We start from the raw sequence: 16,404 nt of genomic DNA, 5'->3' as shown, positions 1-16,404 counted from the left end.
TCTTCTAAGGCACTTTTTACATATCAATCCACCTATATTTTGGTCTTCCTCTGGGTCTTATTCCTGCCAACCTGGCAAAGAACACTTATTTTGCTAATCTTTCCTCTCCCATTCTATTTAAGTGACCTTACCACCTGAGATTAGCTCTGCTGACACATTCCTGAATGCCAACAATATTAAGTTCTTTCCTAATATCCTCATTTTTAATATGATGTTGCCATTCATGCCATATGTTTATGCCCCTAATCTTTCTAAGAACGCTCATATCTGCGGTCTCTAGTCTTGGGTCAAGTGTTTTACTTCTAACCCAACTCTCAGATCATTAAGTTAAAATTGGCTTGAATACTGTCTTGTATACAGCTAATTTAGTGTTTTGACTAATTTCTCTCTTATTCCATATAAATTTATTCAGTCGACTTCCTACCATAACATCTTTGTTGATTCTGTTGTCTATTTCCATATTTAATTTACCATCTTCACTAAAAATCTTGCCTAAGTAGCTGAATAATTTTACTTTGTTCTATAGGTTCTCCATCCACAATGCAGTTGATATTTTCAATGCTTCTGCCTATTTTCGTTGTCTTTGTCTTGTTATTGCTGACCTTCATATCATATCTGTTACAACAATTATTCAATTTAGTCAGGGATCTTGCAGACTTGTAGCAGATTTATTTAGAAGTATAACATCATCTGACATTAACATCTCGAATTTTGATATCAGGTTTAATACCACTTTCCTTCATAATGTGATTCATATACATAACGAATAACAGAGGGGATAACGTACATCCTTGTCTCACACCAGATTTAACATTAAACCATCTTCCTGTACTTCTTTCAATCCTAACTGCTGACTTACAACTCAAAGACTAAGTATTGTTCTATATAATTCAATTGACACCATACAACTGTAGTATTTTGAATAGCTTCTCTCCCTCTCTCTCTTGGCATCTTGTCATATGCCTTGTTTTCTTTATTTTTTACATAATCCAGAAACCTTGCTCTTGAGCCAAAACATGGATGTTTTGCTGTTATGGTCTCACACCAGACACTTAAATTCATCTCCCACCAAAGACGATTACAAATATATATGCCCACTGAAATTTGAACTCAGTTTATTTGTTAGTGAGCAGGTATGTTAATCACTTGCTAACCAGGGTGTAATGGTAAAGTGGGAACTAATTTTCTTTCATCATCTATACATATGTGGAGAGTAAGACTAATGCCAAAAGAGGTCATTCTATTTTTAGGTGATATTACCATGATGCTATCCTGGATGTGAGAGAGCAGGGACAGAAGTTGTGCCCAGTAACCTTAGCAAGAGACCAGAAGGCTTACCTGTCATTTTACTTGTTCAAAGTTTTGCATAGGCATGCTTTATGTATAGATAGGCTTAGGTGATTTATAACTGCATTTCAAATAAACAGCAATATAAGAAAACAAGTCATGCTAATATTTTGCCTGATTTCTAACTGTCCATCTTCGCAGCACAAACTTACAACTATGGTAATATATACCCCCCACCACCACCATATTGTTGTAGAAATTGTAGCTGAAAAGGAACTAATCTCCTATCAGGGTGCCTTCTGGGGCCAGATGAAAACAAAGTTTTCAGTGAAGAAGTCAGGTAATACAGCCTGACTTCTCTGAATTAGGTTTGTTTATATTTTGCACCTTGATAGAGCTCTAGTTCCTTTTATGTTACAGTTTAAATTGTTTCTACAGCAGTCTACTTCATTGATGGTGTACTCTACTGTTGTGATTTGGACTCTGAAGATGTTTAAAAATTCAACAAAATATCAACTTGATAAATTAATTATTTTCTTCTGTTGTTTATACTGTAAAACACTTATGAAAGCTATGCTTTTATAACATTACAGTGATTTCAAAACATTGCATTTCATATAGTGCAATGATATGGTATCACTAGCATACCACTATCTGAATACCATATTTATTCAAATATAACTTGCATCCCTGATTTTACTTTACGATAAAAGAAATTAAAAAGTTTCGCATATACCTTTACATGAAAAAAAAAGTTTAAACACGTTCACTGCAGTAAACAACACACTCTCCCCAACAGCCACTATACTGCATACACAAGAAAAACAAGTAGTTTTATTGTATTACTGAATAAGCTACAGAGACATTTGCATTCTGTGTAATATATTTGTGAACAAACAGTGTAATTAGAGACAAGTGGGATAAAAACATCACTAACTAATGAATTGCATGTCCCTTCCCACAGAAAACTATGCTGTACAGACTCAAGCTAAACCATATATTGTACCACCAAACACAGTATCTAACTAAAAACTCTTGTCCAAACATTTGTCCAAATTTTCAGTTACATGAAATAATGTTTGGCCAATTGCATTTGAAATTTTCGATGTCATTAAGATAGAAAACCACTAATTTATACATGCTATGACAGGTTGATCAACACATTAATTAGTTTAACATGAAACACACTCTTCTTATAAGCACTTCAGTTAACAATTTGCTTACTTAACTTTAAACAGTATTCAACTCTTATCTTATCGGCAACTTTTAACATCAAACAATAGTCAAAGATTACTTCTCAGCCTAAAGTCATTACTTAGATTTTAGTTTACAATGCTGCAAATCTAAACAATGCAGTTTAACACACAAACACGTTGAGAACTCTTTACTACAATTAATGTAAAGGAGATTAGGGAAAGGAAATGGCTTCTTCCTAGCAGTATTCAATCATACATAAACAGTTCTTTGGAAGACTGATTTCAGGTAGGCTGACAACTTTTTCTTCCTCTCCAAGGACATTAGTTTCCTTATTAAAACTTAAGACTGATCACCATAACTTATTGGTCTCTATGGCTGATAGACTATTCTGATAATTATTTACTCTGATTCCAAGTTACAACTGACAACTTTCTGTCATTCACTTGAGTCTACCAACAAGTTCCTTTATAACACAATGTCACTCGCTTCTGTTATAGATGCTAGATACCTCTACTGTCTGATGAATTGAGTCTTCCTTTGTCTCAATGAAATCTCTACATCTCTTTTTTTCCTGAAGACTAGGTACCAACAGTGAGTACTTTCCTCTCTGTGTGTACTTATCTTAACATCCTTCTGACCTCTTTGTCATCTATTGTAACACTTCTCACAGTGAGAATTGTCATCCATGTGACTCCCTCCTTGTGTGTTATAACCACTCTGTTTGTGTTTATCCTCCATATCTTACCATCTTGTTAGTGAGCTAGGCAGTTCTACATGTGTGACATAGGTACATAACTATATCCATAATTAGCATGTCACTGCATGCCATGAGTCAAAGTGGTCATTGCTTAAATGATACTTACTCTTAGTGTTAATTTGCATGATGATGATGCACGCTAAGTTCACATGTGGGAGCAAAAATTTTATTGCATAATACTGAAATCTTACACTGGCCTATAGCAACATCCTACTAAATTCTCTCCCGTCCCAAACTTTTGACATACAATGTGCGTGATAATCTTCAAAAGCATGCCAAACATACTGTAGTGATCATGAACCTGTCTTACTTTGTGGGTATAGTGTAAAGCTGTTCTACACTCTATCAGATAGTATATGTGATTGCATTCTGTTCAGGAGGCTTCCCAATTAACTGGCTTATAATTTCATTGCCTTCTACTCCAGATTGTACCTGGAGGGAGATCATGTAGTGGTATGCAAGGGACACACCAAGAGCTTCTCAGTAAATTGAGAAGCCCTCAATTTATGATCTGCCTGCTACTCTTTGTAATTGGATTGCCAGTTTTCTCTCAGGCCGTGCATTTATATATATACTTGTAGAGGATTTTTCTCTACTAGTAATAAAACAGACTATTCCTGTGGACAATCTATTCTAGCTTTCTGTAGTGAAAGCTGTTGTCACTCTGCTTTCTTCCCATATGAATGAGACATAGCTCCTCTGAGATCTTCAGTAATATCTTCTTTTTTTTTTTTTTTCTGTCGTCTTCTTGAAAAATGCTATATTCATTATATTCTATTCCCATGAGCATACATCCTATGTTCAGCTATGTCTAACTGATATTAATAATTTTTGGACTAGCTAATATCATACGCTTCTGCTTTATCTTAATACTCCTCACATCTACAGATAAACATAAGAGCTTGTCCATGATCTCTCTTTCCTTACCACAGTTCCTTAATCTGTCATTCCACATAGCGAAGGACTTAACTACTCCCATTGAAAGCTATCTGGCAGAGCGCACTGTTCATCTCCTTTTTATATCCTTATCTTACTTCTGTCATTTATTCGTTACTTCGCTCTGTATTTGTTACCATAAGATTCAGTCTTATGTTATTGAGTATTCAGTTTGCAGAACTAGTTTATTGCTGACCCACTGAATAGACGAAAAGATACTCTTCCTCACTCAAAGGCTAATTCTTCTGGTAGAAAGAGAATATCAATAATAATAAAACTGAATATTTGTTCCCAAAATGATTTCTGAATCCCTTAAAGAGAAAACAATTTATATGCTACTGACAAGTCCTTCCTGTGTGTATCCTTCTGAGTTTGTTCTTCCAAAATTTTATAAAATTTCAGTGAATGAAGGCTGCTTCTCTGAAAAGCACAATATTACTTTCAAAAATTACACTTGCGCACAATGTTTATATATCTCTCTGCCATTCTTTGGATCATGCAGATTGGTAGGAAATTGGATAGCAAGATATATTGTTTAGTTTGAAAATATAATTTTTAGAGGATTTATAGTTGCTTTTTTTTTTTAATTTAAATACTAATGAAATTTGAAGCTTTTCCAAAAATCAGTAAACCTTGATTCTTCAGTTCACTTCACTCTTTCTCTCATTCAACTAATAATGTTCTGGCATAACTACAAAGAAATTTCTTATATCATTTATTTTTTTTCATTTTTCTCTCTGTTGGGAAATTACGTTCTTCACATTCATTATTGGAGTCATAATAGTAGTCAATAAAAATGATTGTTATGATTTTCTGTCTAAATTAAATTTGGATTACAAACAGCTATGTTTTTCATTATGAAATTCATTTATTACATTTATTTTTATTTAAGGGAAAATGTTTTTAATTAGGGACACATTAGTGGTCATTAATTTACATATAATTTACATTTGATTGAATTTTAAAAAATAGTCTTGTGTTTTAAAAATATTAATTCATATCCTTTTTGTTTTTTAGATTTAATTAACAGAAAAGGAATTTTCTCTAAAAGAAAATATTCCATATGCAAGAATATCAGATACTTACTGGTTTACTTTCTTTTACAGTTAATAGATCCACACACACACATATATATATATATATATATATATATATATATATATATATATATATATATATACACACACACACACACTGTATGCACACAAGAAACTTGAGTAGAAACTTTGTATCACTAAGTGAACATACTAAAGTAGCAATTGGAATATTCACTAAGGGATGTAAAGTTTCTTTCATACTAAAATTAATAAGAACTTCTTTAGTACCTTTTATAAAATTTAATTATCAGTGCACAATTTGACATCTTAGTTTGCATGTTTAAAAATAATAGCAGGAAACCAGAAGATAATGAGAGGTAGTGATGTTTTTAAATTAAAAAAAAAATAGTATTATAACTGACATGATATCCAGCCACCCAATAGGAGTTTTAATATTTAGTTCATACTAGAAAATAGCAAAAAAACAGAAGATAATGAGAGGTGGTGATGTTTTTAAATTGAAAAAAAAAAAAAAAAATATTATAACTGACATGATATCTTGCCACCCAATAGGAGTTTTAATATTTAGTTCATACTACACACTCTGACTTGATGAACTAGCATATGGTTGTCTAACATTAACTGATGACTTAGCAGGAGGAACAGTTTTTAGCATATGCTACAAACTGCTCATTTCTACTGATTTCGCTGGTTAGATATTGTGACAGTTACTGTAATACAAAAATAACAATATCATGTAAGAAGGAAGAAAAATTTGAAAAGGGTGTGGTTATATAATTTCATGTGGGAAACCATCTCTACTTCTAAAAAATACTATACAACACATGTAAGTTTATTAAAAATCTTTCCATGGCTATGTGATATTATGAGACTGAGATTAATGTATATTTGTGTGTAACAGTATTTAACTTACTAGTTTTTTTTAACATATTGTTGATTTACATCCCACAACACCAGACAAAGTAGGATACACCATTCCTTACTTTGGTTCAACAAGTTGGTCTTTTGTCATGTGAAAGAAATGAAACCAGACAGAATCTTTCATTTCTACAAATGTTTCCACAATCAGTGTGTATCAGAATTGTCTTCGGTCACTATCCTCTCAATCTCATAAAACATGGGCAGCTGCTGTGAAAGAAGTCTTAGTTAATCTCCATGCTTACAAAACAAAATATTCTTTTTCTTCATCTATGAAGAAAAAAATGCATATGATAGTTATGCAGTTATTCCTTTTTTTTCACTGATCGTACTGTTATCTCCTAAAGAAACCACAGCAGTTTATTTATGCATCAACACTGGAGCATATGAAAGAATAATTATGTACAGTGATACATCATTAAATTACATCAGCTATCTAGCACTACTACAACAGTAATGATAAAGGGTATATACCTAACAATTAACTGTAATCTGTTTCATTTTTCAAACCTCAAGTTCAACATGAGTTAAAACTCTTGTCTTGTGCTTGATTTTACATGAAACCATCTTCCTGTATTTTCTTCATTTCTGCTTGATGACTTACAACTTAAATATAGACTATGTAGTGCTTTTTTAATTGTATAGCAATACATAGTCTATGTAGATATATAATTGTAGTACATACCCTGCTTTGAAAGAAGTCAACAGACATCCCCCCCACAGGCAAGGTGCATCATGCATGTAAAGTCACGTGTTTATAGTATAAATTGGAGGAATATGATGCTCTTGAGTCAGTGCAACTGTGTCCAGGTGAAATGTCTGTGAAAAAGGAACTGACGGAGTTTGAAAGAGGCATTGTGATAGGATGCCAGTTGCAGGCCTATCTGTTTGACAAATTGGGCCATCCCAGGTCAACAGTCAGTGATACCATACTGAGATGAAAGCACAGGTAGCCACCTGCAAATGCTAACTGCAGCGAATGACTCACCGAACATGACCGTAGAGTGGTACAAAAGATCATATGTAAAAACTGCCATTCATCAGCCAACATGTTGAATGCAGAGTTCCGGGCATCAACTAGAACATGAATCTGCACAAAAACATTCAGAACTGAGACTCACAGTATACATTTCTATGGTTGGACCTCAATATGCAAGCTCCACATTACCTGATCCAACATGCAGCATTATCTTCAGTGGTGCAAATAGCATGTATAATGGGATATGGAAGCTTGGAAAGCTGTATTACAGAGCGAGAAAGGAGTTGGTGTGGTGGATGCCAAGTGAACATCTCTTACAAAAGTGCATAACTCAACTATGAAATTTGGAAGTAGCAGTGTGATGGTATGGTCCTATTTTTCCTGGTTTGGCCTCAGATTGCTGTTTGTGGTGCCATGAACATTGAACTCCGAGAGGTATCTGGACAGTGCAGTGCTTAATACTTTGTGGCATTTCTACTGATCATTGTTTCTTTCAGCAAGATAGTGTGCTGTGTCATAAGGCTGCTGTTCTAACTGAATGGTTTATGGACATGAATATCACCATACTTGACTGGCCTGCACAGAGCCCTGATCTCAATCCTATTGAACATCTATGGGATGAACTAGAGCATCAGGTGAAATCAAGGACATCTGTTCCACAACAGTTCAGGAACTCATTACGTTCTTACAGGAAGAAGTCAAAAATTCCCATTGATTGCTATGTTGCGTTTGTGGAAAGTATGTCCCACAGGATTGATGCAGTCCTACATCTGATTGGCAACAGCATGAGTATCCTATATCGGCTTAAGGTGGGTGCCATGACTGTTTGTTCCTCACACTATGGTGTCCATTGACTTCTTTCCAAGCAGTGTATGTATGCATGTATGTATATCTATGTATATATAATGTAGTTTCAATAATGAAATACCATGAGTTGGAAAAATGAAGAGAATTATAAAATGGAGGAAAACTCACTTAAAAAAACTTTATTAAAGTTTTAAATCTGATAATCTTTTCCAACTTTATTTTGTCTATGTATATATTTGTGTAATTTTTATTAATTTATTTTTTAAATATGTTAGGAAATTATTTAGCTTTTTTTAGTTATCGTAATTACTAATTAGGTTGCGCGTTTTAGAATTGTCTGCCATTGTTTAATTCTCATTCTGGCATTTAGAAAGTTGTTTTGCGAGTTTTCCTCTACTTTTAATTCATTTTATATAATTGTAGTGTTTTGAAAAGTTTTTCTCTGCATCTCCGTCGTATGCTTTTTCCAGATCTACAAAACATAAATCCTTGTTATATTCTCAAGATTTCTGAACTATATGTCATAGTGAAAATCTGATCTTGACAATCTCTGTTTGGCCTAAATTCAGTTTCTCTTCCAACAGTATTTCTTAGTTTCTTCTTGAGTATGGTTTGTAAATCTTGCCTGGAACAGTTAGTAGAGAAATTCCTCTGTAATTCTCCTTTTTTATAAATGGGAACTAATAGAGCTCTACTGCAATTCCAGAGGACATATTACAGAACTGGGCAAAGACGATAAGGGAATTGCTTAGATGTTAAGAAACACAATGACAAGCAGGGATAAGAAGTTATTGCTCTTTATAAGGCATATGACCACATCTGTATTATTGGGTACAGATATGGTGACTGCTCTGTGGAGTGCTTTCTGTGAGAATAGGCAAAAGATTTGTCTGTTAACTGAGTTTAGCTGACAGGCAGAAAAGAGTAGATATCATAAAAATATTGATTGCTAAATGGGTTTTTAGAGTAGATGTAGAAGAAATTTTTCAAAATGCATCTTTAACAAGTGTCACTCTTACAAATTGTATAAGTGTTGATTAGCAATAGCATAAGTATTAAATTTTTTGCTTGAAGAGTAGTGAATGAGTGGAATTTGGATTGCCAGAATTGATCACAAGTGCTTTTTCATTGAATAAATTTAAGAAGTATTATTGAAAGTGTGTGAATAAAGTTAGTGTGAGCTTCGCATGATGAGGCTTCAACATCCTTGGAAATGCCTTTTAATGATAACAGCATTTTTGAATTTCATTGCTTTTTAGCTAAATTAGTAATAATCATTTTATATCTTTATAAGCAATGAAGCAGAAGTAGTTGAGCAGCTGGATTATATATATCAAATAGGAACATTTGTACAGATCCACGAAATGCAAGACCTTGGGAATAAATTAAGGATGATTCTTATGGCACATAGAAGGTATGTATACTGATTATTGCAGATTCTGAATTTAATTTCCTCAGGTATTGGAAGCTTATTTATTATTATTTTTAAAACCTTATGCTTTCCCAAGCTGTTGGTTGTTAGTACAAATGCAATTCCTTAATGTCTTTAAGCAGAATTAAAACCCTCTGTGTTTCATTGGAAATAAATGGGAGCTTTTGCTTGTTACATGAATTAGACTTTGGTTTCTTAATTATGTAAAGTATTTTAAACCTTTTCTTGATAACATATTTGTGTTCAGAATCCATAGTCTTTCTGGAATACGCCAATGAAATACTGCATGCAGGATTTTTGGAGATAACTATTTTCAGATGGTAGGATATAAAGCATCTTCTTCTTCTTCTTCTTCTGCAGCTTCTCCTACTTAAGTGGGGTCACTGTTGATGATGAGTCTCCTCCACATCCTCCTGTCTTGGGCTGTTCATCATATCCAAGTTCTTCATCCTCAAGTCCTCTTCTACCAGCTCCCTCCATCTCTTCTTTGGCTGCCCATGCTTCCTCCTTCCTTGCACATCCATCTGCATGACCCTTCTTCTCACATATTCGTCCTCCCTCCTCATCACATGACCAAACCATCTCACCCTTGCCTCCTGTATCTTCGCTCCTAAGTTCGTAACTTTCATGGTTCCCCTCACATAGTCATTTCTCAGACAATCCTTTCTGGTCACACCGCACATCCACCTAATCATACTCATCTCTGCTACTTCCATCCTGCTGATGCTATTTTTCCTCACAGCCACAGTTTCTATAGCATACAAGTCTCATAGCTGGCCTCACTACTGTCCTATAGATTTCGCTTTTCAGATTGATCAGCTCCCTCTTATCACATAACACTCCAGCCATCTCCCTCCAGTTCCTCCAACCCGCTTGTATCCTGCATCCCACTTCCTTCTCAGCTCCTCCATCTTCTTCCACTGTTGAACCTAAGTATCTAAAGCCCCTCTCCTTCCTGATGACATTTCCTTCCAGCTCCAGATCTGTCTCCTGTCCGCCGCCCACTGTGCAACGCATATACTCTGTCTTACTTCTGCTCAGTCTCATACCGCTCCCTTCCGGTACTTTTCTCCATCTTTCCAGTTTATTTCCCGCTTCTTCTCTTGAATCTGCACATAGCAAGATGTCATCTGCATACAGCATTGTCCAAGGTGCATCTTCTCTCACCTCTTCAGTCACCACCTCCATCACAATATTAAACAGAAATGGACTTAATGCTGACCCTTGATGCAAGCCAACTGTTACTTGAAAACTTTCTGTCTGTCCCAGAAAGGTCCGAACACTTGTCTTCACATTGATGTACATCTTCTGCATCAACCTGACATATTTCTCCGGAACCTTCTTCTCCCTCAGACACCTCCAGACCTCTTGCCTTGGCACTCTATCCTATGCTTTCTCCAGATCAATAAATGCCAGATGTAACTCCCGTTGTTTCTCTCGAAACTTTTCCATCATCTGCCGTAACCCAAAGATAGCATCTGTTGTTGATCTACCAGGCATGAAGCCAAATTGTTCCTTTGCAATCTCCACCTCCTTCCTCAATTTTCCATCAAGAACCCTTTCTAGGATTTTCATTGTGTGAGACATCAACTTTATTCCTCTGTAATTTTTACAGTCTTGTCCATCCCCTTTACCCTTGTAGATGGGAACAAGTGTACTCTCCCTCCATTCCTCAGGTATATTTTCCTGTTGGCAAACTTTCATGAATCCTATCAGGACCCACTGATTTTCCGTTCCTCATCCTCTTCATGGCCTCCGTCACTTTCACTCTACTGATGTTCTGCACCATCCCCTCAGAAGGCTGCCCATCTTCTCTGTGAGTCCTTGCATTTTCCTCATTGAAAAGTCCCTCAAAGTATATTCTCCATCTGTTTCTTATGTCCACATCCCTCCATAATACTCTTCCTTCAGCATCTTTGATCTGCCTCACATGTAAGATGTCCTTTGCTGCTTTATTTCTGCATTTCGCTAGTTGGTAAATTTTTCTCTGTCCTTCCTTTATTTCTAATTGATCATACAGATCTTGATATGCCATGGCCTTCGCCTGTGCCACAACTCTCTTGGCTTCTTGCTTTCTCTCTCTGTACACCTCTCTATCCTCTTCCACTCTTGACTCATCCCACTTCTGCTTTGCCTTCCTCTTAGCTGTCACTGCTACTTGTATATTATTATTCCACCACCAACCCTCTTTCTGCTCTCTAATCTTTCCAGATGTCTCACCAAGCACTTCGATTGCACAGCTCAGGATTACTTTTGAATTATGTTTCCACCAATCTTGTACACTTTCCAGTCCATCCGAAATCCTCTCTAACACCCTCTCCCTAAAACGATTCCTCACACTCTCTTCTTTTAAGCAAAACCACTTAATTGTCTTCATCCCATGGCTTCCAGAGGTTCTTATCTTCGATCTTATTTTAAAGTCTGTGCACAGCAGTCGGTGTTGCTGTGCCACTTGATCTGTTGGAATTACTTTACAATTTGTCACAACCTTAAGATGTTTTCTTGGTCAAAATGTAGTCTATTTGTGAACTGTTGTTACCACTCCTAAATGTTATCAAATGTTCTTCCCTCTTGTAGAAAAACGAGTTCACAATTGCCAGATCAAACGCTACTGCAAAGTCCACAACCCTCTCTCCTTCCTGGTTCATCATTCCCACTCTGTGGCCACCATGCACCCTTTCACAGTCTCTATTCTGTCTCCCTATGTGTCCGTTCAAGTCTCCTCCAACAATCACCATCTCGTTTTCTTCCAATTCCCTCATTTCTTCATCTAACACGTTCCAGAACTCATCTTTCTCCTCTGCTGTACAGCCAACTTGCAGGGCATATACACATAATACGACCACCCGCTCTTCTCCAAGACCCAATTTCATTCGCATCATCCTGTCGTTCCTTCTACCCACTTCCAGTACTCTCTGCCCTTCATTCTGCCACGCACCACAATTCCTACACCATTTCCATTTCTTCCCTCGTTACAGAGTAGAACAATTTATATCCATCTCCCAGTTCCTTTGGCTTTCCCCCCTTCCACCTTGTCTCCTGTACACATAAAATGTCCAACTTCCTCATAATGTCTGCCACCTCTCTTTCCCTTCCAGTCATGCTTCCAACATTCAGTGTTCCCACTCGCAACATCCTCTCCACCTGCTGGGCTTGCTTGGTTAACCGCACCCGCCCTTGATGCGGTAGCCCTCGTCCACTTATCGCAGCTGTAGGATGATGTGGCTGCGCGTCGCTTAAGGGATACGCCCTAGCCCTTATATCATATATATATATATATATATATATATATATATATATGTGAAGCATCCTAATATAATATAAAATAGACTGCTGCTGTCATTAGAATGATATGAATTGTTATGTCTGAAGAATTTGAGCATGTGTACTAATATAACAGGAGGCTAGCACACGAAATTCTTCTCAAATTAGTTTTCTTTGTAGTGAGTTATGAATGAATTTGCTATTATATATATATATATATATAAATTCAAATTAACACCTTAAGTGAAACATCTTTTATGAATATTTTATTAATTGTTCTTATGTAAAGTACATATCGTCATGTTCTGCATGAATTTTGCTGAAATTGATGAGTTGGAAACAAATGAGAACTTTGTAGAAAGTTCATCATAAAATATTATTACCAGAATCACGTTTCATTTAAATATCTTTATTTGTAAAATGTTTAAAATTTCATAGCCATTGTCAATACAGTTATAGGAAAACACAAAAAAAAAAAAAAAACAATTCAATTGAAATCATATAATGTTATGTGCAGTATCAGCTGCAGGAGAATATCTCCATTTGCATTAATAGATATTCAAAATAAATTATAATAAAATAATTTAGTTAATAAATTATTTTTAAATATAAACAAAAAAATGAATTACAAATTAAGGAACATATGAGTGATGAGTATTAGTCGGTATAACTTCCCAAAATTGATAAAGTATTAGGCATTTGCTTTTGTTCAGATTTGGGCTGTGAAGCACACATTCACAGCCCAAATCTGAACAAATGCAAATGCCTAAAGCTTTCTTTGAATCCAGTGTAACAGGATTCAGTGGAGCAAAACCAAAATGCTACACAAAAGTTATTTTCTTCTGGAAAGACTGTACAAAGAAAGATGTGAAGCACACATTCAATGCCCAAACCTGAACAAAAGCAATTGCCTAAAACTTTCTCAATTTTGTGAAGTTATACTAACTAATACTCACCATTCATGTGGTCCTTGATTTGTAATTAATTTTTTGTTTATATTTAAAAATAATTTAACTAAATTATTTTACTGTAATCTATTTTGAATATCGATCAATGCAGGTGGAGGTATTCTCCTGCAGCAGATAGTGCACATAATATCATGTGCTTTCAATTGAATTGTTGTTCATGTTTTGTGTTTTTCTATAATTGTATTAATAATGGCCATGAAACCTAGCTGAAAATTTTACAAATAAAGACATTTAAATTAAACATAAGTGATTCTGGTAATAATATTTATTGATGATTCTGCCTCTTATGTCTCAATTTTTAAAAGAATTTGTAGAAAGTTTTTTCACAGTTACAAAGTATATTATAATAGACAAGAAATTATATTTTGCTTTTTACCATTTATGCAAGCTTAAGCAAACTAAGTTTGTGCACGAAGTATTTTCACAACTTACCTAGATTGGTTTCATCCTTTATTAAGATCACATCAGTGAGAGCTAGACCTGAAAAGATACAGAGTTTACATCAATGCAGAAATCGTATATTTTTGATATACAAGTAGTAAAATGGTGTATTACCATACTATTAAAATATTCCAGATCAAATGTTGAAAGTATTTTTTATCTTGGTTCTACTATACATTAAAGATACCAAGAAATTATATACTTGGTTTTAATCCTTTATCCAAGGAAGCAAAGCAATATTTTGAGTGTGAAATATATTCACATTGGAGCTACTTGTATATAGAGGTTAAAGACTTCACATCACTTGCTTTAGTGTGTATCTCATAATGCAGTCCCAAAGGATGTATGCTTTAATGACTTTACATCACTTGGCTTAGTATGTATTCCATAATGCACTCTTGAAGGATGTGTGCTTTGCATTATGGGATATATATATACACTAAGGCAAGTGATGTGAAGTCTTTAGCCTCTATATACAAGCAGCTCAGACATGAATATATTTCATGTGCAAAACATTGTTTTGTTTACTTGGGTAAAGGATTAAAACCAAGTATATAATTTCTGAATATCTTTAATGTATTTCAGATCAAAGATAGTTGTTGAAAGTTTTTTCTGCTTGGTTATAAAATAAATTATACTAGATAAGAATTTTCTTATTTAGTCCTTTACCCAAAAGTTTACAACTAGCTACTTTTATATAATGACCATTGATTGCAATCGAGAGTAAAACTACAACTACAATCTAGTGTATACAGCGCTTTATTACATGTATATGGAAAACATATGACTTTTGCATTAATTTAACTCAGTATCTTTCTAGCTTAGCATTTACTGGTTAGAGCTCAATAAAAGTCAAAACAATACTGGGAGCAACCATCTCATAATACATAGCGTTATACATGTCCAATCAGAAATGTGCTGTGCATTATGTAATATTAAGGCAGTTGATGTGAAGCCAACAGCCTCTGTATGCAAGTAGCCTAGTCATAAAAATACTTTGTGCATAAATTTTGTTTGTTTAGTCTTGGATAAGGATTAAGGTAAAAATATAATTTCTTGTTGAGATCTTTGTTTTTTCTGTTTTGAGAACTAAGAGTTTTTTGCCTGATCTTAACTTTTTTGCTTTCGATGCCTGGTATTTAAAATGTTGATCAAAATGTTAATTTTATTGTTTTGTCATCACCAGTAAATCATGAATATCATGTAATTGTAATGAGAAATGCAGTTGATACATAAAAGCATAGTTAGGCAACTGGAACTCTTTACGTAAAACACATTTTTGCATAATTTTACATAAATGTTTTTATGGTTATAGCAGTTCTGTTTTGGTTTGAGTTAATATGGACATTCTGTTTAGAAAAAAAAAAATTTTCAAATAGGTGATATATTAAAGAAAATCTTGATCTGTGATTCTTGTTATCAACTTAAGACCTGCCCAATTTTTTTTTTTTTTTAGTGTAATAAAAAAAAATGGTCATTTAAAAAATTAAATAAATCTGAGTGTGAAAATCAGAAACTGTCAGGTTTTATACGAGACTAAACTTTCATAATTGGTATTTTGGTATATGTTATCAGTCACAATTTAAAAAAAGTATGCAGAATAACTCGTTTCAATATTTTTTGCATTTTTTTAAAGTCCTAAATTTATTAGTAGTTTTTGTAATTTTATATTTCTTTCCTTAATTAGTTAACTAGATAACTGGGAAAGTTCCTCCACATAACCTTTAAGGAAATATGAAGAACTGACATGAGCTTCTGACCTAATGTCCAGTCCTTACTTTCTCTTGGTGCAACCTATTACCAGGTATCTTATTTATTTTCCCCTGGATGTTAATGAACAAGAGTTTGGGATTTTATTGACCAAATTGTATTCTTATTGGCTTAAACCAAAATAAAATGATGGTACAACAAACAAAATTTTATGTCGGCTGAAGTGTCTTCCAGTTAAACTAGTCTGCTCACAGTTTTCTTCAGGAAACCTTGGTGAACAGGAAAGAGTCAGCTGCTGAAAACAAACTCCAGCTCAACATCAGCAGAATTTAAGGTTCGCATAGATGTATTATCAACAGAAAAGAAGTGCTACTAGAAAAGACAAAGACAAAAATTGGCAAGTTTCTCTTAAATACTAGACATTATGTTCTGGCAATAATGATAAGGGGATGATACTATGCTGTTTAGTGGTAAACATGAGCAAATCTTGAATTGAAAAGAAGACTGCTACACAGACTATTGTGGATAAGCATCAGAGAGAGATAGAGAATTGGTCAGTGCGACTTCTTTGTGTATTTGGTGTCTCTGAGTAGGTTCTACTAAGGAAGAAATGGAGGACCATTTTGAGATGTTACAAAGTGGAGCTCACA

At 34.6% G+C, this 16,404-nt stretch overlaps 1 protein-coding gene across 1 annotated transcript in view; it reads left to right on the top strand.

Moving 5' to 3' along the window:
• Nucleotides 1–16,404, top strand: part of Lon (lon protease homolog, mitochondrial) — a 319,254-nt gene that overhangs the window by 32,497 nt on the left and 270,353 nt on the right. Inside the window, exon 3 of the mRNA XM_090406689.1 lies at nucleotides 9,234–9,353. Within this exon, the coding sequence (XP_090262815.1) occupies nucleotides 9,234–9,353 (120 nt within the window). The remainder of the gene's footprint in view (nucleotides 1–9,233; nucleotides 9,354–16,404) is intronic.

This window comes from Typopeltis vanoorti, chromosome 16 (assembly GCF_054136105.1).
Source record: "Typopeltis vanoorti isolate ZY-2024b chromosome 16, IOZ_Tvanoo_1.0, whole genome shotgun sequence".
Classification (NCBI taxonomy): domain Eukaryota; kingdom Metazoa; phylum Arthropoda; class Arachnida; order Uropygi; family Thelyphonidae; genus Typopeltis; species Typopeltis vanoorti.
This window is presented reverse-complemented; position numbering and strand designations above follow the sequence as displayed.